The sequence below is a fragment of the Notamacropus eugenii genome, chromosome 2, assembly GCF_028372415.1.
Source record: "Notamacropus eugenii isolate mMacEug1 chromosome 2, mMacEug1.pri_v2, whole genome shotgun sequence".
Lineage (NCBI taxonomy): Eukaryota > Metazoa > Chordata > Mammalia > Diprotodontia > Macropodidae > Notamacropus > Notamacropus eugenii.
This window is the reverse complement of record NC_092873.1, coordinates 380,385,717-380,411,142: the sequence shown is the minus strand read 5'-3', so window position 1 is coordinate 380,411,142 and position 25,426 is coordinate 380,385,717. Positions and strand designations below refer to the sequence as shown.

Below are 25,426 nucleotides of genomic sequence, written 5' to 3'. Positions count from 1 at the left end.
AGAGACAGGGCCAAGGGGGAACTGCTAATCTCATCAATAAGATGGCACTGGTTGCAGAAGCAAAAACAATGGGAGCCATGGGGGCAGTGATCATTCCATCATAGAAACTATAGGAAAGAAAAGGAAACCTGCCTAAATTTAGGGGTTCCTAAATTTTAGGAAGGAACAAATTTCAGAAAGTTTAGAAAAAGAAGTGATCTAATGATCACTTACATAAGGGATCCCCATATTTGGCAGAGAAAGTGGATTCAGGAAAGATAGAGAGCTCTCTCAAGAAAGAAATCCTGAAGGCACAAGGAGAAATTATTCTAATGAGGAAATACAAGGGAAACTCTCTAAAAAGACTGATGTTTATGAAGAATCACATAATTTTAGAGGTGGAAAGAAACTCAGTAGCCATCTAGTTCAACCTAAACTGTAAAGAAATTTCCTATTGTAACACACCCAATAACTGGTCATCCAGCCTCTGCCTGAAGGCTTCCAATGACTAACTTGGATTTTACGAAGACATGTCTAGAAGATGGAAACAAGGGCAAACAACTGAGGATAAATACAAAAGAGTAGTGCAGTACTCTAAAAACAGTGTCAAAAACACTACAGCTCAGCATAATACAATGCAGTCTTTTGGCTGTACAGGGGAAAAGAAAAATATCAAAAGAAGGGCATCACTGCTGAGAGTGGATGGTATGATAACTTATCATTGATCGATTTCATTTTGTGTATTTTCTCTATCAAGAACAATGATTTTAGGATCGGAAAAGACAGATTAAAAATGGTTAAATGAGATGGTACCCAAAATAAGTCAAGGAATAATCAGCTGCACTGTCAGTGACATTTTATAGAAGCTGTGGAATAGGAGTGGTACCACAAACCTGAAGAGAAGCAGGTATTTTCCTACTTTCAAAAGAGAGGTAAGAATGAAATCTGCAAACTATAGGCCAATGAACTTGACTTCTACTTCCTGGCAAAATTCTAGAACATATTTTTAAAGGAATAGTTTTGTGAGCATTTAAGAAAGGGAAGAAATGAGAAAAAGGATGTCTTGGCTTAATTAAGAAGTCATGCCAGATTAATTTCCTTCCTCAACAGTGTGACTAGAATGGTAGGTCAGGGAACTGTTAGAGACACAGTGAACTTAAATTTCAGCAAAATATATACTATGTCTGTCATGCTATCCTTCGTGCACAAAATGCTGAGCTATAATACAGGCTAGATCAGAAGTTTTCAAATTTTTTGGACTCAGGATCCTTTTAGCCTCTTATAAATTATTGAAGACCCCAAAGAGTTTTTGCTTGTGTGAGTTATATTTATTCATATTTACCATATTTGAAATTAAAATATACTAGTATTATTATGAAAATAATTTTGACCTCATGGACACCCTGAAAAGGTCGTAAGGACCACCATGGGTCCTCAGATCACTTTTTGAAAGCAATACAATTAAGTAGATTTGAAACAAAATGAATAACTGGACCCAAATACTAACAAATGGGTCAATATAATTTTGTAGGGTAGTTTCTAGTGGAATGCCCAGGCATCTGTCCTGGGCTTTATAGATTTATATTCTGTCATCAATGATTTTGATGACATAATATCATTAATGCCTTTTATTTTCACACTAGCTAGCTAGCTGTTATTATCTTCCCTTACTATAAACACCCCCAACTCTACCACTGAAAAATTTTTTGTAACAAAGAAAAATATTTAAGCAAAACAGAAACCACGTCTGACAGGGATATCACATTCTATATCTGTAGTCCCTCACATATCTGCTGAGAGAAATGAAATGAATTTCATCACCAGGTGGACAGAGATTGTTCCACAAGGACTTAGCTTATTTATTCTAATTAATCCAGTTTGGATGCCTTTTAGTGATGTGACATGGTAATCAAAAAAATGAATACTGTTCTAGACTTCATTAACAGAGGCCTCTGGACAGGACAAGAAGTAATAGTTCTCCTTTGCCTTCATTTAGATCATATCTGGAACACTTCTTAGGAAAGATAGAGAAAAACTGGAACAAATACAGAGAAGAACAAGTATCAGGGTCACAGGACTAAAAAATACGCCAGGGGCTATCTATAATCATATGAAAAAATGCTCTAAATCACTATTGGTTAGAGAGATGCAAATCAAAACAACTCTGAGGTACCACATCACACCTATAAGATTGGCAAACATGACAGAACAAGAAAATGATAAATGCTGGAGAGGATGTGGGAGAGTTGGAACACTATTTCATTGTTGGTGGAGCTGCGAGCGCATCCAACCATTCTGGAGAGCAATTTGGAACTATGCCCAAAGGGCTACAAAAATGTGCATACCCTTTGACCCAGCAATATCGCTACTAGGACTGTATCCCCAAGAGATCATAAAAATGGGGAAGGGTCCCACATGTACAAAAATATTTATAGCAGCACTCTATGTAGTTGCCAAAAACTGGAAGTCAAGGGGATGTCCATCAATTGGGGAATGGCTGAATAAATTATGGTATATGAATGTAATGGAGTACTATTGTGCCATAAGAAATGATGAACAAGAAGACTTCAGAGAGGCCTGGAAGGACTTATATGACCTGATGCTGAGTGAAAGGAGCAGAACCAGGAGAACTTTATGCACAGCAACGACCACAGTGTGTGAGAGTTTTTTCTGGTAGACTTAGATTTTTGTAATAACACAAGAACTTCTTACAAAAAAAAAAAAATCCCAATGGTGGTTCTCAAGGCAAAATGCCTCCCACACTCAGAGAAAGAAATATGAAAGTCACTCACAAAATGTAGCAGATCATGTTTGTGTATGTGTATGTGTTTGTGTATCATGTTCTGATTTGTTATACGATTTCTTTCATTTATCTTAGTCTGACTACATAGCATGACTATAGTGAAAATATACTCAATAGGAAAGTATATGTAGAATCTATACAGAATTGTATGCAGTCGTGGGGAGGGAAGGGGGTAATGGGGGGTAGGTGGGGGGGATAAAATCACAATTGTATGGCAGTGATTGTTAAACATTAAAAAATAAAAAAATTAAAAAAAATTTAAAAAAAAAATACGCCAGGGGAGAATTTGTTAAAGGTACTAGACTGAAAAAAAGTAAGTAAGGGGAGATAAGAGTCTTCAACTACTAAAAGGTTATTATTTTGAAGAGGGTTAGCATTCTTTTCCTTAACCCCACAGGACAGAATTAAGCAAGCTGTAGAGAGACAGATTTAGGTTTTAGGTTCAATGTAGAGGAAAACTTTCTAACAATAAGAGCTGACCAAAAGTAGAATGGATTGGTTCAGGAAGAAGTGGATTTTCCATTTAAAAAAAAGTAATAAAACCTACTATGTGCTAGGCACTTTACAGATATTATCTCATTTGTTCCTCATGACTTTTTAGGGGGGGTTGGTACTATTATTACCCCCATTTTACAGATGAGGAAATTGAGGCAGACTGAGATTATGTGATTTGCCTAGGGTCACAAAGCCAATATTTGTCAGAAGTAGTATTTGAATTCTTGTCTTTGTAGTTCCATGACCAGTTCTCCAACAGTTGTGCACACTGCTTCTAAGAACACTACCCTTCTATTAATTTGGCTATTACACCAAAGAGTTTTTTCTTATTGTTATTATAGTTCACTAATAGCTCCAGGTGGTTTATTTTTCTTCATAGGAAGAGTTTTCTGGCCATGTCTCTCCTGTCCTATACTTGTGCAGCTGATCTTTTTAACTCAAGTGTAGAAGAACCTGGTCAAGTCAATAAACTCTCTTTTTCTATCCTCCTCCATGTTTATTTTTCATGGCACTTTGTCTCAAGACAGCATTCTGTATGTTGGCTACATATACTCTTCTATGCTCTTAGGAGGCAGTGAAAGGAAACATGAGGAAGGAATGCAGTAAATGGGTGTACCCCCGTCTGGAGGGGACCTCACAAAACCCTTCTACACAAAGCATCCCCAAAGTCTTAGTTCAGTGTTAAGCTAGGAAAGCTTATATAGTTAACTCTTAAATTGTTCATGGTAAGAGAAGTGACCACACAGTCTGTGAATTCTCTAGGCCTCTCCTTCGTCCATCTTCCTCCAGATTGGGTTGTCTTTGGCCATTTGACTATTGACTAGAAGATGAGCAGAAGACAGAAGAGATGAAATTTAAATTCATTTTTGTTCAGATTCTGAATGTCTTATTAACACTCTAAAATGTAACTCTAACATTTCTCCAAACAATTTAAATCACTTTACCCATAAGCCTTCACTTTTAGAGACAATGTGATATAGAAGAAGAACACTAGACTCAAAGAAGAGTCAAGTGAACACTGGGTTTGAATCTGCCTCTGATATTCATAAATTGCACAACCATGGGCAAATCACTTCTCTGAACATCAATTTTCTCATCTGTAAAATGGCACCTACCTCACAGGGCTGTTGTGAGATCACGTGAGTACATCAAGCAGCTGGCAAACTTCAAAGTGTAACATAAATGTCAGCTATTACTATGAACGCCTTTCCTGCTGTGATGAACAGTTTGAGGAATCATTTACACAAAATCATCATATTTTTAACTACCAATGCAGACTATGGAGTGGAACAGGGTTGGGAGGGAGAGGGAAGGTATTACCAAAAAATCAGAGGGAAAAGATTTGTTAAAATCCAGTTCTTTCAGTTTTTAACTCTAGATTGAACCCCAAAAGTCGAGATGGTAGGAAAGGGGCACTGGTTCGATTTTTAGACCATTCTAGGCCTCTATCTTGACACATTCCCCTTTCTAAAGTGGCCTGAAGCCCACTGAGCTAGAGGAAGAATTATCTAAGGTACCAGAGATAAATGAGAGAGTCCAAGCTATCGATAAACTGAAATCAGCAAACAGTTTGCGAGATATCTCATATCATGCAAATAATATATTCCTTACCTACGTGTCATTTTGGCTTAGATATGGCAAATCACAGAACAAGATTCCACTCTTCCCTGCCTGTATACAGTCATGTTCACGGAAATATGGAGCAGTGTTTATCTCAGACTTTTCACAGAATGCCTATCCAGAAGTCATCCCAGGTCACTGCTAACTTCAACCAGCCCACCTATACTATAAAGTCTGTTGGCCTGAGTTACTACCATGTGTCTGGTGAGCACTGCTAAGAAAGCCTCCTAATAGGTACACTGGGGAGGTACAAAAGAACAGTATCCTTTGAGGTATGACTATTTAACAGAGAAGACAGGGCAAAGGTGAAAATGTACAATTAAAGATGGCAGGAAAAAAATGTACATCCAACTGCTGATTAGACACATTACTATAGAATGAAGAAGGTCTTAGACTTAAAGGAGAAGAGGGGGACCCCTTCCTGCAGGCCACTTACCTTTTCTTTTGGCAGAGTTACTTTTTGGCTTCTCCATCTGATTAGCAAAGTTCTGGTTCCTGAGAAAGAACAGCTATATCACTGGGCTGGAAAACATCTCATTTCTGTACTATTTTAAGTATTCTTATCACAACTATATAGAACTCTCAGTAAATTACAAACCCTCCTCTCCATAACCTTGATAGATCTTAAGCTGTTTCCCCTAGGAAGTGAGCCACCACAAGGAAGACACTGTATTTCCACATTTGTGTCTACATTACAAAGTCAAATATAAACAATTTTTTCATCATCTACTACTTGAGGAGCATCACTGCCTCCCTCACCTTCACTCTACTAATACAAATGATCCAGTGGTGACAAATAAACCAGTACTACCTTCCTGCTTCTGGGCACACGTATACCTACCCCAACCCAGATTTGTAAGACTCTTGAAAAGAACATTTCTGTAAATAACACCCTACCCATACCTCTCAGTGTCTTCCTTTACAGCTAAGAACTCTAGGCTAGCTAATTTGGACAATGTCAACCCTTCCTTCCTTTTCTATCCTACAAGGAAACAAAAAACAGTATTGCCATGATCCCCACAACCTCCCCAACTATCCCTACACAACCTTTTCAGTATGTGGCAACAAAAAAAGAAGGTGATCTGGGAGACTTCAGAGTTCTTAGACAAAGAACAGAGACTGGACCTGTGATTTTTATTGGTATGAAGAATTCTCAGGTAAGGAAATAACTTGTTCCCTGCAGTCATCACCTTATCTGCACTTGATCTTAGAGAATTGAGAAGCTAAGTGCCTTGCCCAGGCCACACAGCCAGGATGTATCAGAGGTGAACCTAGGTCTTCCTCATTTTCCAGAGAGGTCTCTACCACTTTGGCAGACTGCCTCTCAGAGTTCCTCCAAATACTTAATACCTAGCACAGAGTTCCAAAGAGTACAAAGAGCTATGAAACATTACTATCATTTACTTCCACAGAGGCCTAGATTCTGGTTCTGACATTTACTAGGTGTGACAATGCAGCAAGTCATCAAAAATGGGAGCCTCCATTCACACAGCTACCACTCTAGTACAGGTCCTCATCACATGACCAGGGTCTATTACAATAGACCTGCTGGCTTGGTCCCCACCTCAAGTCTCTCCCCAGTTAAGTCCCTTCAGCCAAAGGGATCTGCCTAAAGCTCAGGTCTGACCTATCAACCCACTACTGAAAAAATAATTCTGTGGCTCCCTATTCCCTCCAGGATCAAATATAAACTATTTTGTTTGTCTTGGAAGGTCCTTTTCAACCCAGCCCCCAGGACCTTTCCAAGTCTTCTTACGCTTTTTTCTCCTTCATGTACTCTACAATCCTACTGTCTTGTAGTAGTTCACGGAACAGTTACTCCACCTCCACACTCCGTGCATTTTCACTGGTTGTTCCCCAAGCCTAGAATGTTCTTTTCATGTTGCTAGGCAAGCCTACTATGTCTCTCTCACCCATTCACCATCCAGCTCTCCACAGAGGCTCTTCCCAATTTTTTCATCCCTCCTCAAACCTCTCACAGTTCCCTTCCACCATCCTCTCAGCTAAGAACCTTGCCTTCTATTTTACAGAAAAAAAAGATCGAAGCTATTCACAATAAACTCCCTCTTCTCACCCCTTCCTCATCTCCTATCATTTCCTGATCTCTTATCACTCAGAAGAAGCCTTCTGCCATTACCTGCTCTTCACCTGCCTCACATGATGAAATGGACTTACTCTTTACCAAGGTTAACCCTCTACCTGTTTAAGTGATCCCACTCCATCTCACCTCCTCCAACAGATTGCCTGCTCTGTTATTCCCCACCATAATACTTACTTTTCAGCTCTGGCCTATTCGTTACTGCCTACAAGCATGCACGTCTTCCTCCACCCTCAAAAAACCCTCACTTGATCCTTCCATCTCCACTAACTATCATCCTATATATCTTCTACTCTTTGTGGCTAAATGCCTCAAAAAGACCGTTTACAATAGGTGCCTCCACCTTGTTTCCTCTCACTTTGTTCTTAACCCCCTTACAATTTGGCTTTCCACCTTATTCCACTGAAACTGCTCTCTCCAAAGAGCTCTTAGTTGTGAAATCCAATGGACTTTTCCCAAACCTCATCCCTCTTGACCTCTCTGAAGCCTCTGACACTCTCTCCTCCCTAATACTACTCTCTTCTGTCTAGGTTTTTGGGACACCACTCTCTCCTGATTCTCCTCCTACCTGTCTGACTACTCCTTCTCTATCTCCTTTACTGGATCTTCATCCAGGTTACTCCCACAAAAGGTAGGTGTACTTCAGGGTTCTTTCTTTCACTCTCTTCTTTTCTTCCCTCAATACTACTTCACTCGGGGATCTCATTAGCTTCCAAGAATTATCATCCCCATCCTAATGAGTCTCAAATCTACCTATCCTGCCCCAAACTCTCTGCTGATCTCTAATTTCACATCTCCAAATGCCTTTCAGCTCAAAATGGATCTCCAATAGGATCTCTTAGGCTAAACATGTCCAAAACAGAACTCATTGTCTTTCCCCCTCAACCATCCCCTTCCTCTCCTGCTTTCCCTATTACTGAAACAGCCTGTGCATGGGTCTTCTGGAATCAAGTCTCTCTACTCCAATCTATCCTCCATTCAGTCACCAAAGTGATCTTCCTAAATCACAGGTCTCACCATGTTTCTCCCCTACTCCATAAACTAAAATGCTTTGTTTAGTATTCAGAGACCCTCATAACCTAGCCCTCTCCTACCTTTCCAGTTTTCTTACATCTTATTCCCAGTCAGCACTCTTCGGTCCAGTGACACTGGCCTCCTGACTGTTTCTTGAAGAAAACACTTCACCTCCCAACTCAGGGCATTTTCTTTGGCTCTGCACCATGCCTGGAAAGCTCTTCTCAATTCTCCCTAATGACTCACCTGGCTTCCTTTAAGTCCCAGCTAAAATCCCATCTTCTGCAGGAAGCTTTGCCCAAACCCTCTTAATTCTAGTGCTTTCCTTCCATTAATATTTTCCTATTTATTCTGTATATAGCTTTTGTTGTTTGTATGTTATCTCCCCCGTTAGACTGCAAACCTCTTGGGCATAGGAACTATCTTTTACCTCTTTTTATACCCTCATTGCTTCCCACAACGCTCGGCATTTATTGTTGATTGATTGGTTCTTCCTCACCTGCTAGCTTCCTTCACGATACCTTAAATGCCACCTTCTGCCTTCTTCCTCCCTCCCCCTAGATGTATTCTGTATGTATACAGCTGTTTGCATGTTGTCTTCCACATTCGAATGTGAGTTCCTACAGGGGAGCGCCCGTGTTTTTGCCTTTCTTTGTACCCCCAGCACTTAGCACAGTGCCTAATGCTCGCTGCTGAATAAATCTGTTGATGAGCGAAACGAGGGTGCTCCAACTACATGACTGGCAAGGCTTTTGTATGAAAAGGGCACTGTACATTTTTAGGTGGTATAAAATTGTGAGTTATTATTACTGGTTATCACGTAAACAGCAATAGCATAAGAAGGCAAAGATTCGGTCACAAAGCTAACTGGGCAACCAACTACAAATCCCAGCACGTACAGGGAATGTACTGTTATCCAGTCCTGAAGACTACAACTCCCATATCACCCTGCGGCAAAACGTCACGTTTCTGTCTCAAATGCCGGTTGACGTCTCGCCCATACGCCATTCCCTCACCTTTGCTGGGTTCGAACTGACTGATTGAAGGCTGTTATGTCTTCCTAGTTCTTCAGAGGCCAGGTAAAGCAGGAGGAGATGGTTCAGTTCACTCACTTGCTATGTAAAACAAAAGCATAAACTCTCCCCGCTTCCAGAGCCCCACCCAGGAGCTGTTGCGCTTGCGCGCTGAAACACCAACCAATCAACTGCCTGCGCTAAAGCGGCTGCGTGAAGGGCACCGGCAAGAGTCTGCACGCGGCCCGGCCGGGAGCGGTCATCCAATTGCGCCTGCGCTTGAGCTGCCCCTCCCCTCCGTTCGGCACGCTCTCTACCTAGCTTGCATAGCCGTTCGGGCCAGAGAGGCGGGACCGTAGGTACCGATTGGCTTATATTGGTGCCTGTCAACGAGACGTGTGAGGGGATTGGCTGCAGCACAAAGGATAGCACGTTTAGGTGTAGGCGCTGTAGCGGCGGCGCTGCTCGGGCACCGCATTCTGGCTCTATCTCCAGAAGGTTCCGCCGGTTCACCTAGCTCCCGGTTCCCGGCTCCGCGCCGCCATGATGGGCCATCGCCCCGTGCTCGTGCTCAGTAAGTCGTAGGGGACTAGAGGCTGACCCGACCTTTTGTGCCATGCCTCCCCACACCCATTTCGGAAGGCCCCTGATCCCCAGGAATCCCCCCGCAACTGATCTCTGCGCGTCGTTTCATTTGCCCGTAGTAATGCCCGGATCTCCCGCGGGTGCGGGATCCCTGGCCCTTCGGTCACTCCCCCCCACCCCCAGGACTTCTCTCCCACTGAGGGAGGCAACCCCCTGCGCGCTCCCTGACCGGCCTCCCGATCCAGGGCCCAGGACTGCCTTCTGGCCTTGCAGATCTCCTCGATTCATTAATGCCTCTCCACGTGATTTCTTCCCCCCATCCGCCGCAGATCTCCCTGCCCCCACAAACACATCCTTGTCCTGAGAGGTAGCGGTTCGACCCCTAGAGGGGCCCTTCTCTTCACCGTAGAACGGAAGCAGACCTGCACCCCCCGCCCCACCGGGTCGTTGGGAGGAAAGCGGTTTGTAAAAGCCCCTCTCACTTCGGGGTTCTTTCTCCTCCCTCCATCAACTCCCCGAATTTTTTCCCAGCCCGTGTCGAGTTTTGTTCTTTGAGTTATAGAGGCTGTGTTGTCCTCAGACCGTGTTCGTGGGACCCTGACACGGACTCAGGACGCCTTAGAAGTGACTTGGTATTGGTAGGAATTGCGGCCTCCATACTTTGTGACCTGGGTTGTCTTACCTTGAAGGATTTGAAGATCCTGAAGAGGTAGAACAATTTGATCATGGCTCTAGAGCCGGAAGGAGGAACGTGGGAAGTCGTCTAGTCCATACAGCATCCTCCGCTGCTACCTAGGTTGCTTCAGTGCCTATACATACGTATCTAGGCCGTATGGCATTCTCAGCCGCTGCTCTGGTTACTTCTGTACGCACACCGGAACACTTTTAGTAACGCTAAACAGAAAATCATCTATTAAAAACTTTTCTCCCATTTTTCTCTAACGTCATTGGAATTTGTTCTAGTGAAAAATAAGACCAAAAATATGAGGGGAGTTCTGTAAGTTATGAGATAATGTATTTTTTTTCTCAGTGATGTTGGGAAAATGTCTCTTTCGTGGCTAACTCTCCCTTATATATATCTTATGCCTTGTCTCCTGGGTTAAAAGGTAAAACTCTTTGAGGGTAGATTATCCCAATTTTGTATTTGTGGCTCTGACTCTTAGTACAATGCTTATCAAATACTAATCACTTGATATAAATACTTTTCATTCATCACAAGTGTGAAAAAGCAAAGGCAATCATGAGACATTGTTCAACTGTTTTGTTTTTCATGCATTTCAGGTCAGAGTACAAAACGGGAATCTGGAAGGAAAGTACAATCAGGGAACATCAGTGCTGCCAAGGTATCTTTCATTAGACCCCCTCCCCCCCAGGATTGTTTTAGTCTTACAGTTTGACTTGATTCTCTTTTTTCTGAGTATCACAACAATCCCTCAGTGATATATATACACAAGTAAAGTCAGTAAAGCAAAAAGGTGATATGTGAAGTGAGTGAAAGCTGGTGTTTTATAACAGAAGTTTACTTGCCTGGCGGATTGTGAATGGAATGGACAGTCCCTTTAGTGTCTGACTATTGGGCATGGAAAGCTCAGGGAAACATTTCTTAAGGACCCCAAACTCATCTGCCAGTTAGTTCAACTAGGCTTGTTGGGAGTTCTCCCACATTGACAAAAGTAGCTGTGTGGCCCTCTTCTCCCTCAAAACAGTTTGACACATTCACCTGAAAGATTTTTGACTCTGAGGGTCAGCCATAACTCTTTGTCATTTCTCCTCTTCCTTCCTACTCCCACTTCTGACATTCATGATTTCTTTTGTATATGGAGCTCCAGTTGCGAAAACTACCAGTACAAATAGAGAACTGTTGTACAACTTCTTTATCTGTCACTTTTATTGAAGTTAAATATATATATATATTTAAGGCCACATTAGAATTTGCATATCTATACCTTTTTTCCCATCAGACTATTGCAGATGTCATCCGAACATGTCTGGGACCTAAGTCCATGATGAAGGTAAGTTTAGCTCTTTTAGCAACACTCAAACTAAGAAATACCTCAATTTACCCACCCCTGGTATATTCAACTTAGTGAACATACATCACCAATGTCTTCTGATTTTTTCTTAGATGCTTTTGGACCCAATGGGTGGTATTGTGATGACCAATGATGGCAACGCCATTCTCCGAGAGGTTTGATTTTTATTTTGCGTTCTTGTAGTTTCATAAGTGAAATGGAAGATATTAGCATGCTTTTCCTAAGAAGATTTTGTAGGTGATAAGGGCATTGTGCATGCATTTTTCAGAAAGAGAATTTAAGGGGTGGTTACATAGATAATAAAGGCTGAATTCTCCAGCTTTTACTATGTAGGATCATTTTTATTTGTAATCTTCTTAGAAGCAGAGTAAGAAAATACACAAGTGCATATCTCCAAGGTAGAGAGCTGAATTAGGGACAAGCAGGATAGACAGAAAAAAAGATGTTGGGAATTGTCTTGAATTGTCTTGATCCTCTCCAGATTCAAGTCCAGCATCCAGCAGCCAAATCAATGATTGAAATCAGTCGGACCCAAGATGAAGAAGTTGGTGATGGGACTACATCAGTGATTATTCTTGGTAAGATACAGGGAAGTTAATGAAGGGAAACAGAACACAGTATGAGTAAAATGCTGTACAGATGTATGATAGTAATACAATTTAAATAATTTCTGCTACTTTTCTACATAACCTAATAGATTCAAACATGGAAGGTGAACTTTTCAATCCTAGTTTAGTGATATATAGACCATTTGGCATGGTAGGAATAGCACTAGATTTTTAGTCAGAGGACCTGACTTCATATTGTAAATAATAACCTTGCAAGTCATTTGCCATCTGGTGACTTCATTTTCCTTATCTGTCAGAGGAGGAAGGCTGTACGCATTCCACCTAGGGTAAAGCCATTGTCTTAGTTTGCATTAACTGTCTTCCACTTCACATAATATCTCTGGTATTCTCCTTACCTTCCTGAAATCTTTTGTGCCACTTTTGCTATACATTGATACCATTTCTATATAAATTTCTGTTTGTTGCAGAGTTCTACCAAGAAATACATATTTTTTGTTTAACAAATGAATCTATTTTGTACATGATCTATGTGGGAATTTGTTTTGCTTGAGTATGTGTATTTGTAATATAAGAATTTTGTTTTATTTTTTCCATTGGGGAAAGAGAACATAAAGGCCTGTTAATTGAAAAAACTGTTAAAAGAACAGCTCAGTCAAAAATTGAATAAAAGTATACTTCATGTAAGGACTACATGTCTAAGAGGAATCTTTTTAAATAATAAATACATGGAGTCAAAATTTTAAAAGTTGATTTATTACTTTACAATATTGTCAAGCATGACCCAAAAAGCATATTCCCACCTCAATTACTATATCATGTGTAATATTGGTTAAGACTGTAGTCTATGACTGTTAAATTGGATGGGAATTTGCTAGGGAATCATTAAATCTAATTGCATTTTTGCCTTTACTTCACTATGTTCAGAATTTTTATATTTATCAAGACCAGTTTTGAGCTTTAAGCAAAACTTGAGTGGGCTATTCTGTAAAAGGGAAGGCAGGAGCTGGGTTTCATGAGTGTTTATCAAAAGTAACTCAAAATACGAAGAAATGGCTGAAAATACATCAGGGAAAAGTGGTCTCAGATGTCTAATAGAAATTTCTAACTTTGTCAGATAAAACTAGAACATAACTCACCTGAGTATTATGAGAAAGATGTAGACTCATGCAGGTGATTTTGATTCTGGTGACCTCAAGAGAAGAGCGGTGGTCTCAAAAGCAGTTTCATCTTTGGCAAGATAAAGTCAGTTCTTTTTCTTCTTTATGACCAACATATTGATGGCTAAGTTGGCTCTAGTGTATATGTCTCTTCTTTCCTTTAGCTGGAGAGATGCTGTCAGTGGCTGAGCATTTCCTAGAGCAACAGATGCACCCAACAGTAGTGATCAGTGCCTACCGAAAGGCATTGGATGATATGATCAGCACGCTTAAGAAAATCAGGTATTTGGGAAAGTGACATGTACTGTGATGAATGGGGAAGGTTAAACTGAACCCATCATGTGATGAGATGATGAAAAGTGGCAGGGAGGAAAGTATTACACACTCATTTGCTCTTTTTCCTGCCTTCTCAATTATGGAGAAGGGGTTATAGGAAGGAAGAAAGAAGGTTTAGGAAATAAGTGATACATAGTCAGAACAAGGAGGAATAAAAAGTGATGAGATCGTTCAGAATTCTGGAAAACTGTTCCAGCGGAATAGTGATTAGCTGTTTTCTTTTGGATGTTAGTTGAGAGCACATGGTATCTAAGTTACCCATAAGAAAGAACTTAACTGTCATTTCACATATGCAGTCTAATTGGGCAATGAACATTTTAGTCATCTGATTAAGGGTGGTGGTAAGTCTAGTATCCTCTGCACTGATCAGACTGCATCTGGACTGTCTGGATGGTGACAGATTTTAGAACCATGTGATATGAAGAATAGTTTAAAAAGCATGGAATATTAAGGCCTGGGAAAGAGAAAATGGGAGGGATATAAGTATCTTTGGATATTTCAGGCAGGAGGGATTAGATTTATTCTGTGTAGTTCTAATGTACAAAGCTTAACAAATGAATGGAACTTAAAGGGAGACAAATTTACACTTAGGATAAGGAAAGACTTTGTGGGACAGTAAATCCCATGTAAACATTTAAGCAGAGACTAGGTGAGCATGTATCAGGGGCATTGGAAAGGAAGGGAATCTTTGCATTAGGGAGGGAGTTGGTCTAAAGAAAGGTCCAAAGCCTCTTAACTCCTTTTATTGTATAGCTCTAGCTAGCCCTTGTCTTCATTGAGTTTGCATTGTTGTGGAAGAAACAAAACTAATGCAGAATAGTTACTTCTGTGATCCATGATCTCATTGATATTCTCTTAAACTAGTTTTCACATGCAAGTCATTGGCAACATGTTGCAGTCTCCTGATACCTAGGTTGTATCATTTTTTTGGTCCTCAGAATTTCAGGGTTCCATAATTTTCAACCATATAGCATTAACAGAAGAATATTCATATTGAAAAGTTAGACTTTTGTGACAAGGAACAACTTAATGTTATTGAAAGTTCTCCTAATCAATTCTAGGCCTAGCTTATCCATTTAGTGCCTTTTCTGAATGTTTTTGCTTATGGTCTAAAACAGGCTACCCATCCATCTGTATGCTCTAATGCAGACTAGGGCTTCTTAAACTTTTTCTAATCAGGACTCATTCAACACTTCTTAAACTGTGGGTCGTGACCTTGTGGAGCAGTATATATTCCTCTAGTTTTTTCTGTTGAGTAGGCCAGTATCTTTTGAGTGATCATGAATCTCATTGAAAGGCCCTTGTAGCGTTCCTGGGCTCTATGTAATCTACAAATGGAACCATCTGTAGATTCATTCTGTCCATAGGAAATTCCTCTACTCTTTTAACTTTGAGAGCGACATTTTCCATGATGATGGCAAATGCGTTTGTTGATTATATGACTCCCATTGACTGTATATCTGTTCAGGGAGTAATCTACCTACCTTCAGAGAAACTAATCAACTTAGGTGTAGGGTGGTAGATTTTTCTGCAGCAGTGTAGGAAGTGTCTAGGCTAACAAAACTAGATCTTTAAAGCACATATTTATTGACTTGTTCTTCATGGAATTTCTCTTCATCCTCTACAAAAGATATTGATGCATACACTGCAATAGTTTCTGTTTATTATGAGTCTTTCAGGGTGACATCTATCTCTGATGTGCCCTCTTTCATGGAATTTTGTATGATCTTAACATGCATTTGAGGTACGTTTGAGGAGAACCTTTAAGCTTTTGTTTTGAGTGTGTCAAATGCTTTTTTTTGTAATCAGTGAACAGAGTGCCTCAACACAAGTCCTGTCCCAATGCCTTATCATCGTAGGGAGAAGACTTAGAGACTCAAAGGGCATGTCAGCAGAACGGAAGTTCTGCCACTCCTATGGCCTCTGCTCTCAGATCAACCTTGTCATGGATAAAATAGGTCCCTCAATAGAAGATCGACTGATGGCTGGTGGGGAGGTGGGAGGCAGGAAAGCAGCAACGTAAGATCCATGTCTCAGCATATGGTCTGTTCTAGTCACTAATTGACCATAGCAGAAAAGTTAAAAGTGGGATGGAGGATGTTAATAATCCACTTTTTACACTGTCTACAAACCTTCATTTAACTGCTGGCACTCAGCTTATAATCATAGCTATATTGACATTTTTTGCTATAAGTAAAACCTGGATACATTAAGTTGCAGCTTATACTACAAAAGTTTGTTTTGGTTGACTACATATTTGTGATAAGGTTTTTGTATTTTTAATAAGAGAGGAAGTTTTTGGGGGGTTTTGTTTTCATTTAAAAAGTAGCTAAACAGAAGGATGACTCGCAGAGAAGCAAGCAAAAGATTTGGTTTCATCATACATACGCAACAAATCATTTCATGAAATAGTCAAATAAAATTAAAATTCACTTTTATATAGTATTTAAAGCTTATGGTTTGCTTGTAGCCATTTTTGTGATGTAGATAGTATCCCCCCATGATCTTAGAACTGTTAAGGCAATCTTAGAGATCATCTGGTCTGGGAGTGGGGAACATGTGGCCTTCTGGTCCTCGGATGCAGCCTTTTGACTAGTCCAAGTGTTCCAGAACAAATTCTTTTTTAAGGGGATTTGTTCTTTGACATTTGGATTCAGTCAAAGGGTTGCACTTGAGGACCTAGAGGGCCACATGTGGCCTTGAGGCCACAGATTCCCTAATCTAGACGAACTCTCCTCAAGGTAAGATGGATAAACTTAAGTTCCCCAGGAATCACAGATTTTAGAGCTTACAGAAATAATACAGAGAATTTCTTCCAACCCTCATTTTATAGATGAGTAAAATGAGGCCCAGGAAAAGTTAAACAGAGAGTTAAGATTTAGACGTATGATGCCTGCCAAGAAGGCATCCTTTCCTCTCCTCTCCTCTCCTCTTTAAGCTGGAACACGAGCATGTGGTAATGGTGATCACTATAAAGAGGTGTTGAAATTGTGCACTATAAGTAGTCCTGAAGTACTGGGTTCATGTCCTCTGGCATCTAAAGAGCTTCATAATTTTACAGACACACACACCTCACCCCCACCCCCACACACACACACACCACCACTACCACCACCCCCCACTTGGCTACTCTTCCAGCCTTATTATGTGTTTTACTTTTGCTCGTTCTCTTCGGTTCAGCCAAACTAGCCTTTTTACTGTTTCATCTGTCTCCATGCTGTTTCCCTTACCTTTGTAAATCCCTACTTTTCTTTACAGGTCAAATTAAAGGCCCTCCATGAGGCCTTTCCTGATCTTTCCACCATGTCCTAGCCTCCAGCTGCTTGTACTTTGCCTGTATTTTGTATAGACTTAATTAACATGTATGTGTCTCCTCCTATAAAATGGGAGTTCTTCAATAACAGGTTCTATTTCATTTGTGTCTTTATATCTCCATCACCTAGCACAATGCCTGGCACATAGCATAAGCTCTTAATGAACACGGGTAAATTGATTGAAAAAGCATTATTGAAAGTTGCTTTGAGAGATGTGAAGATTCTGGAGTGTAGGACTTGAACTTAGCCTTGAAGGATGAGTAAAAATGTAATTAAGTGAAGCATAATGAGAGTAAATATAATACAAATTATATGTTAAAACCATTTAGAATGGGTAGACATGATACATGTGTATGTATATATATATATATATATATATATATATATATATATATATATATATATATATATCTCCTGCAGTTTCTTTCAAATAGGAAACTCCTAGTTAAAGAAACTACTTCCGCCAGTGAAGGCCAGAAATGGATCAGGTTCTAGACCTGGTGTCAGGAACATTTGAGTTCAAATCCTGCTTCAGATGCTGTATGTCCCTGGGTTAAGAACTTAGCCTCTTCCACAGTTTCCTCATCTGTAAAATGAGGTTAATAAGAGTACCTATTTCCCAGCATTGTGAGACTTAAATGAGATTATAGGTAAAAAATATTTAGCATAGTGCCTGGCATATACTTGGTGCTTAATAAGTGTTTGTTTCCTTCCTACCTCTCTCAAAGAACTCTGAAGGTGAAATAAGATATTTGTAAGCACTTTGCAAAACTTAAAGCAGTGTATAAATGCTAGCTATCGTTATGCTGTCTCTAGGTATATGCAAAATAAACACAAAGTACTTGGATACAAGATAATTTGTAAGGAAATGAGGGTTTGGGGGATGAGAGGTCAGGAGAAGGTTCATGTAGAAGGTGGTGCTTGAGCTGGATTTTGAAGAAAGATGGAGATTTTTTTGATGCAAAGATGAACAAGGAGTACATTCCACATGGGGGGGTAAGGCGGTGGCGGCAGGTGGTGACCAGTGCAAAGGAACAGAGATGGAGACTAGTGTAGCTGGATTACAGAGTACCAGCTGGAGAAGTGATAACAAGGCTGAAAAGATAGGCTGGTGGGCCAGGTTGTAAATGGCTTTAAAAACAAACTAAGAATTTGATATTTTATCCTAAAGGCAGTAGGATGAGAATGGGAGTGCAATGTTCAGTTCACTTAAGGGAAAATCATTCTGGCAACTCTGACATGCATTAGAGAGAGGAGAGGCTTGAAAAGCAGTAAGATGGGCAAGAGTTGATTCAAGCTTGAACTCACAGTTTCTGTGGGAGTGGAGAGGAGGGGTGGGAGTGCAAGAGATGATGTGGTAATAGAAATCACAAAATTTGGCAACTGATTATAGATGGGTAGGGTGAGACAATGAAAAGTTGAAGAGAGTGCTGCCACTATGAACCTAGGAGACTGAAGAAGGGTGACTGTTTCATCAGGAATAGGGAAGTTTGGAAGAAGGAAAGATTTGGTCTCTTCACTACATACTAAGTTTGAGAGGCCTAGAGGGCATCCAATTTGAAATGTGCAACAGATAATTGGTACATCAGGACTGGAAATCAGAGAAGAAACTGGCACTGGATGTATAAAATAGATGTGTGTGTGTATGTCATCTGCATAGAGAGGGTAATAAAACCCAGGGAGCTGATGAGGAAGAAGTAAAGTTATAGATAAGGGTATAGAAAGGTGAACAAGGCCATTTCTTAATTTTTAATTTTAAGAAAATAGGATCCCTCTCTTTAGCTCATTATTTTAGTCATTTGACATCTATACTGCAAACAACTTTCTTGGTAAATATCCTTCAAACTACCATATGACCATGTGTTTCCTTCCTCTTCCCCAGTGTGCCCGTTGATATCAACAACCGTGATACAATGATGAATATCATTGACAGTGCCATTCGCACTAAGGTGATCAGCCGCTGGTCCTCTCTGGCTTGCACCATAGCTCTTGATGCTGTAAAGATGGTACAATTTGAGGAAAATGGCCGAAAAGAGATTGATATTAAGAAGTATGCTAAGGTGGAAAAGGTAATGTCTTCAGTGCACTTTTAGCCATCCCCCTTAGAAATATAAATCCCGACTAAGTAGGCAATTTAGACTGTCCAGTATGTGGACCTGACAAGGAGTATTTTCTGACCCTAGAGTTATACCCAGTACAAGTTTTAGCAGAGGGTCAAGATTTGTTGGTAGATAAACTAGTTGCCCCTGAGTAAAGGGAAGGCAAAATTGGAACTCAAAATTTTTGGCATCCTTGCATGTAACTACAACACATACCATAGGGCCCTTGATTTCTATTGTGCTTTTAGTTGGAAAATCACAGAGTTGATCTGAGAATAAAGATTTTTAAATGGTAAAATCTTTACCCTTACAGTGTTAACTGCAGATATACATTGTTAATACCTTGTCCTTATGATTTAAGCTCCAGAAATCCTAAATTTACTCTAGGTACCAGTCTCATTGTTTTCATAGGGGAGCAGAGTTAATGTAGTGCCTTGCGGCCAGCAGGGGGAACCCAGAGCCTTATGCTCCTTCCCACACTAAGACTACTTCAGCAATTCTCAAACTGTTTAGTCTGACACAAACCTCCCTCCCCCCCTACATTCTTTAAGATTATTGAGGCTCTCCCCCCAGCCCCACACACACTTTTTGTTTGTACCTTTATATTTATTAGTGTTTATCATATTTGAAATAAAAATATCTTAGTATTACTATGAAAATAGTTTTGACCTCACAGACCCCCTGAAAGTGTCTCAAAGACCACACTTTGAGAGCTGCTTATCTCATTCAGGCCCTTCATTTTATAGATGAGAACGTTGAGATCAAGGAAGGTGAAGTCACTGGCTTGGGATGATGTCCCCAATAATCAGCCAGATTGAGTTACATGTGCATCTCCAAGTAGGCAATGCACTATACCATTTCTCTTGGATATGGAACCCCCTGGGTGGCAAACTTTGCAGTAGATAAAGGGTCTTAGAATAGCATCAGATAAACATAGTGCTGCCTCCACTGTGATACACAACATACCAGAGCTGAATAGGACCTTGGAGAAGGCACAGTCTAATCCTTTCATTTCATAAATGGGGAGACTGTGGTGTAGAGGGAAAAAGTGACTTGCCCCACTTTTTGACTCCCAGCTTATGGGGTTTCCCCTGACTTTTTGGACCCAGATGTTCATCTTTGGACATGTGATTTCAGGAGAGCCTGGAACTTCTGAGGAGGAGATCTCAGTGAAATCAAAACACATTTAGCTACAGTAGGAGATTGGGATTCTACCTGACTTGTAGAAAAAGGGAGACAGGAGATGCTCAGACTATATTTCTCCTAAAAACTAGAGCTGTCTACTACTCAGAACACCTGTTCCCAGATAATATATTCACACAGCAGGTGGGAGGGGCTGAAGAGAAAATGAACCACATTCAAGACCTGGAAGATTTGTAAGAGCATCTCTTGGCCTCTTTCCCCTTTATTCCCTTCAGAAAGCAAAGTGGTAGGATTCAGAAATCCAGAAGAAACGTTCCCAGTACTACCTTAAGAAAAAAAATTGCCATTATATACCATTCTGTGACAAATCAATGAAAATCTCTTGACCTCTCTCAGTGCCACTTTGACACCAGGAGTCATAACCCATGATTCCCACATATCTCTTTGTCTCTCTCCCTCACCCCCCCTTCTCCTAAGAATACTTAGACAGATGAATGTTTTGTTATTTTTCAAATAAAGGCATAGTAGAAATCATGCACCTTGTGATGGTGGTATGATATTTTGGAAGAATTAAAAATTTATGGGAACAATTGAAGCATTCTGTTTCCTTACCTTGGTGATATAGATCGAAACTCTTTTTGTTCTGCACAGATTCCTGGAGGCATAATTGAGGACTCTTGTGTCTTACGTGGAGTCATGATCAACAAAGATGTGACCCATCCACGAATGCGGCGCTACATTAAGAATCCACGAATTGTGTTGCTGGATTCCTCCTTGGAATACAAGAAAGGAGAAAGTCAGGTGAGGGCCACGGTTTCAGCTAATGGGAGAAGGGAAATATATCAAGGGCAAGAAGATTAAAAAATGGACCATTCTGAACTTCAGAGGGTAGTCTCTCTTAAATTTCACTCTTCATTCACATCCTCTGGGGGCCAGAATGGAGATCCTCTAAGGAAAGATTTGTTTAGTATATTGATCTCTTAAGGAGGGGGGCCATTGCCCTGTGGATATGTTATCAAGCAGAGTGGGAAGGTGGGTCTCCTGCCACCACCACACTCTTGAGAGCCAATGTGAGGCTTGTCTAAAGCATAACCACACCTACCCTTCAACCATTTAAGCCCAGGACTTCCACATTGTCTACCCCTTCTCAAACCTGTGTTTGTTTTCAACTTTCCATTTTTATGAACCAGGTGTCAGTGCCTCAGCTGATAACCTAATGTATACTAGCAGCTGAAGCAAAGGAATTAAGAATAGTGCTAAACATCAGAAAAACATTTCTGACTCTAAAGAGGATTAGGTGGGGGAGTTTATTGACTTGGGGGCAGGCAGAGGGAGGTGGTGGTAACCTTGAGGTTATTGGAGTTAGGAAACGATAAGGCTTCAGGCTTGAAGGCCTACAAGCCCATGCAGCTGCTTGATGTTACCTTGTGGTGATCTGGAACAAAGCCATAGAGAAGAGGTAGGAGAGAATGTGGCAGAGGATGTTATACTCCTAGGGAGTCTGACTGGTTAAATTGATGTCTGCCTCCATTCCCTGTTCTTACAGACAGACATTGAGATAACTCGAGAGGAAGATTTCACCCGGATTCTGCAGATGGAAGAAGAATATATTCAGCAGCTTTGTGAGGATATCATTCATCTCAAACCTGATGTGGTCATCACAGAAAAGGGCATTTCAGGTGAACTGGTCCCATTCACTTTCAGAATATTTCTAGGGGGAGGGGGATGTCTCTCTTCTTACTGAGAAAGCATTAAAAAGGTCGTGGTGGAGGAGAAGCTAGGATTTGAGCCCAGGAACACTGATTCCAATTTGATGTGTTTGCACTTCTGTTTTATAGACTTAGCTCAGCACTACCTCATGCGGGCCAACATCACAGCTATCCGCAGAGTCCGGAAGACAGACAATAACCGAATTGCCAGGTGAGTGAATGCCACAACCTCATCTTCTCTGCTTTTTCACTCTGATTGTGGTTCTAACAGTCTCTCTGATATAGGAGCAAACACCATTTAGCTGAAGAGAAGTTAAGTAGTCAGGCACTTGCACTTAACCTGGGCTATCTGTGCATTTTAAGACAACACCTATCATAACGCTAGCTTCCATAAAACAGAATAAATCTACCAGAATTATCATGTCACACATCACAAAACTAGATTGAAATGTTCAGAGGCTTTGGTTTTCTGTGGCCACTGCTTTCTTTACTAGTTTGTCTAAGGAGTTGTCTGTAGACTGGTGCTTAAATATGTATTAGATTCTTGACTATCTTGTTTATGAGTAAGAGAAGAGTGCTGGATAAAATAAAAAAGATAACCTAGAATTGCTTTTAATTTGATTTTGTAAAGACTGCATCGTTCTCCACGGGGGCCAGAAACAGTGTAGCTCCTTCCCTCTCACATCCTTATTGCTGGTTCTGAAACCAAAATGGACAGATGTCTACTTGTCTTTTGCAAAAAGATAAATGGGAACGAATTGCTCATTCTTAGGTGTTTGGGGGTCTTCCAACTGATGCAGAAGCAGCCTCACAACTGTTCCATTCCACCCAACTCCCAGAGTTTGAAACTCCAGAGGGTGAGATGGGGGAAGCATTTCTGAAAACATTGACTTTCTGTGCAGGGCATGTGGGGCTCGGATTGCCAGCCGACCAGAAGAACTAAGAGAAGATGACATTGGGACTGGTGCTGGCTTATTTGAAATCAAGAAGATTGGAGATGAGTACTTCACGTTCATCACAGAATGCAAAGATCCCAAGGCCTGCACCATTCTCCTTCGGGGGGCCAGCAAGGAGATCCTCTCAGTGAGCCATCACCTTTTCCCTCTGTTCCCTTCGTGTGTGAGATAGAGCCAAGTGTCCCACCACAAAGGGGAGCAGGAAGCACCTTCACCTTAAATCCCTTATTCCCTGCCTTTATAGTGGACTTCAGTTCTCTTCCCATACCCCTTTTATTTTTCCAGTTCAAGTGATGTCGTGATAGTTAGTAGTAATTAACATTTACGTGGTGCTTTAAGGTTTGCAAAGCACTTAATTTTATCACTTTTGCTTCTCACCATATATATTTAATAGAGGAGGAAGCTAAGGCTTGAGTGAGATTGAGTGATTTGCCTAGTTATGCAGCTGATAAACCTCAGAGGCAGGATTTGAACTCAGGTCTTCTTGACTCCCAAATCTAGCATGATGATTTACCATCGTACCTAACTGCATCCTCTAGAAACCTTCCAACTTTGTTCTTCTAACTTCAGACATTGGTGAAAAGTCAGGTCACATGAGATAAAATAAAATATCTGTCTTGTGAATTGGTATATTCAGCCTGGATTGGACCCTAAATAAAGGGAAAAAGAAATCCTCAGAATGAGGTGAAACCTGGGCACCTTGAACCATGAAGTAAAGGAATAATCGGATTGTTTAGCCTTGAGGGGGAAAAGTAGCTAAATTTGTTTCTAAATGACCTTTTTCTGTGGGGGATTTACTTAAGTTGGGTATATTAGCTCCCCAAAGATGAGAAAAATTTTCATCCTGAGTAATGCCTGTCAGATTTAGTCCTCATGCTATTTGGGAAGGAGGACAACAGAATGGAGGCTGGGAAGACTCTCAGAAGTTTTCTTAATCACATGGCCTCAGGTAGAATAATCCATCTAGACCAGCTGCTGTCCCAGTTCTCCTGTTGGTATAATGCAAGAAATCAGTTGTGTGGACATGTACTAGGTCAGTGGTCATCTTACCCTGTTTTTCATTTTCTTCCCCCAGGAGGTGGAGCGAAACCTCCAAGATGCTATGCAGGTCTGCCGGAACGTGTTTCTTGAACCTCTTCTGGTACCAGGGGGTGGGGCCTCTGAGATGGCCCTGGCTCATGCCCTGACAGAAAAGTCCAAGGCCATGACTGGCATTGAGCAGTGGCCTTACCGGGCTGTGGCCCAGGCCCTAGAGGTCATCCCTCGTACCCTTATCCAGAACTGTGGGGCCAGTACCATACGTCTACTCACGTCTCTTCGGGTAAGTCCCTATGCCTTTCACCCAGTGGAAGAGAGTTGCCTCAGCCTGTATTCCATCTCTCCTATACCCTTGGAGCCCAGGTAGTAGTTTTCTCTACCCCACTTCCTGCTCCCATAAATTCCTTCTCCCTTCAACCTGCTCTCATTTTGTCTAAATCTTTTTCCTTCCCAGTTCCCCTCAAATCCCTACTAATTTCTAATCAAATTCTTCTACCTGATTTTCTCCTTTAAAAGTCTTAAAAAAGACTCTTTGCATTTCCTTTTTTCCTGTCCTGACCCAAGAGTTTCCCCCTGAGAATCTCTTCTCTGACAAACTTACAGGCCAAGCACACCCAAGAGAACTGTGAGACCTGGGGTGTGGATGGTGAGACGGGCGCCTTGGTGGATATGAAGGAGCTGGGCATCTGGGAACCACTTGCTGTGAAGCTGCAGATCTACAAGACTGCAGTAGAGGTGAGGGCCCCAGAATCCATGCAAAACTGACCTGAGACAGGCAGGTCTCAAGAGGTTTCTGTTCAGCTCTTTCCATTCCCTTTCTTAGCCAAGCAGGACCAGATTTGGAGGATGGGAACCAAAGAAAAATGCTTACGGAAACTAGTTAGATGTCAGGCTCAAAATCTAGTTTAAAAAAAAAAAAAGATCCCAGAAAAACAGAGCTTGAAAGATCTATACCTCCCATAGTGATCCCTTGGGCACAGTTTATAGCGTCCAAGAATGAATCTATTTCAGGTGGTGGAGTGATGCTGGGGGAGGGGAAGAGATCCAGGGATGTGCTTATGGATCAGGGCACCTCCTTTCCCACCACTGAGTTCTCTTGGGCCTTGGTTCTCTTCTGCAGACGGCGGTCCTCTTACTTCGGATCGATGACATTGTCTCAGGCCACAAAAAGAAAGGTGATGATCAGAATCAGTCAGGGGGTCACCCTGATGCTGGGCAGGAGTGAACTATCAACACAAGCATCAGCTGAAGTGAGAGCCCACAGGACCAGCAGGTTTTCTCCATCCTTTTCCCGAGCCAGGCTGCCAGGGGCAAACGTGGATGTCCTTGGTGGAGATTAGGTTGAGAGGCCTCTCTCAGCCTCTTTCTGCCCCAGTTCAGTTTGCAAAGGCACTGACAAGTAACTCCTATTGTAAGCTTTCCATTTAAGTTTGCTTCTGATGATTAAAATCTCAATCATTTGAGA

At 41.2% G+C, this 25,426-nt stretch overlaps 2 protein-coding genes and 1 long non-coding RNA gene across 6 annotated transcripts in view; 1 reads left to right on the top strand and 2 right to left on the bottom strand.

Moving 5' to 3' along the window:
* Window positions 1–9,124, bottom strand: part of TSACC (TSSK6 activating cochaperone) — a 16,019-nt gene extending 6,895 nt beyond the window's left edge. The window contains exons 1-2 of one of the 3 annotated variants that reach the window (XM_072647245.1): window positions 9,026–9,124; window positions 5,334–5,392 (exon numbers count right to left, since the gene is read on the bottom strand). In XM_072647245.1, the coding sequence (XP_072503346.1) occupies window positions 5,334–5,370 (37 nt within the window). In that variant the 5' untranslated portion in view covers window positions 5,371–5,392; window positions 9,026–9,124. Of the gene's footprint in view, window positions 1–5,333; window positions 5,393–5,944; window positions 6,100–6,653; window positions 6,757–9,025 lie in introns of those variants that run through there. The other 2 variants (XM_072647244.1, XM_072647243.1) reach the window with 2 other exon arrangements.
* CCT3 (chaperonin containing TCP1 subunit 3) lies at window positions 8,912–25,426 on the top strand. 2 transcript variants are annotated; one of them, XM_072647229.1, is made up of 14 exons: window positions 8,912–9,088; window positions 10,889–10,950; window positions 11,569–11,619; window positions 11,733–11,795; window positions 12,122–12,218; window positions 13,531–13,648; window positions 18,899–19,085; window positions 20,910–21,059; window positions 21,805–21,937; window positions 22,097–22,178; window positions 22,870–23,050; window positions 23,999–24,244; window positions 24,565–24,696; window positions 25,082–25,426. In XM_072647229.1, the coding sequence occupies exons 3-14, from the start codon at window positions 11,611–11,613 to the stop codon at window positions 25,184–25,186; spliced, it is 1,503 nt and encodes a 500-aa protein (XP_072503330.1). In that variant the 5' UTR covers window positions 8,912–9,088; window positions 10,889–10,950; window positions 11,569–11,610; the 3' UTR covers window positions 25,187–25,426. The 2 variants fall into 2 exon arrangements, with proteins under 2 accessions (XP_072503330.1, XP_072503329.1); XM_072647228.1 differs by lacking the exon at window positions 8,912–9,088 and adding an exon at window positions 9,202–9,596.
* LOC140528921 (uncharacterized) lies at window positions 20,485–20,953 on the bottom strand. Its single transcript, XR_011975344.1, has 2 exons — window positions 20,871–20,953; window positions 20,485–20,584 (listed from the first exon to the last, which is right to left on the bottom strand). It is a non-coding gene; the product is annotated as an uncharacterized lncRNA (long non-coding RNA).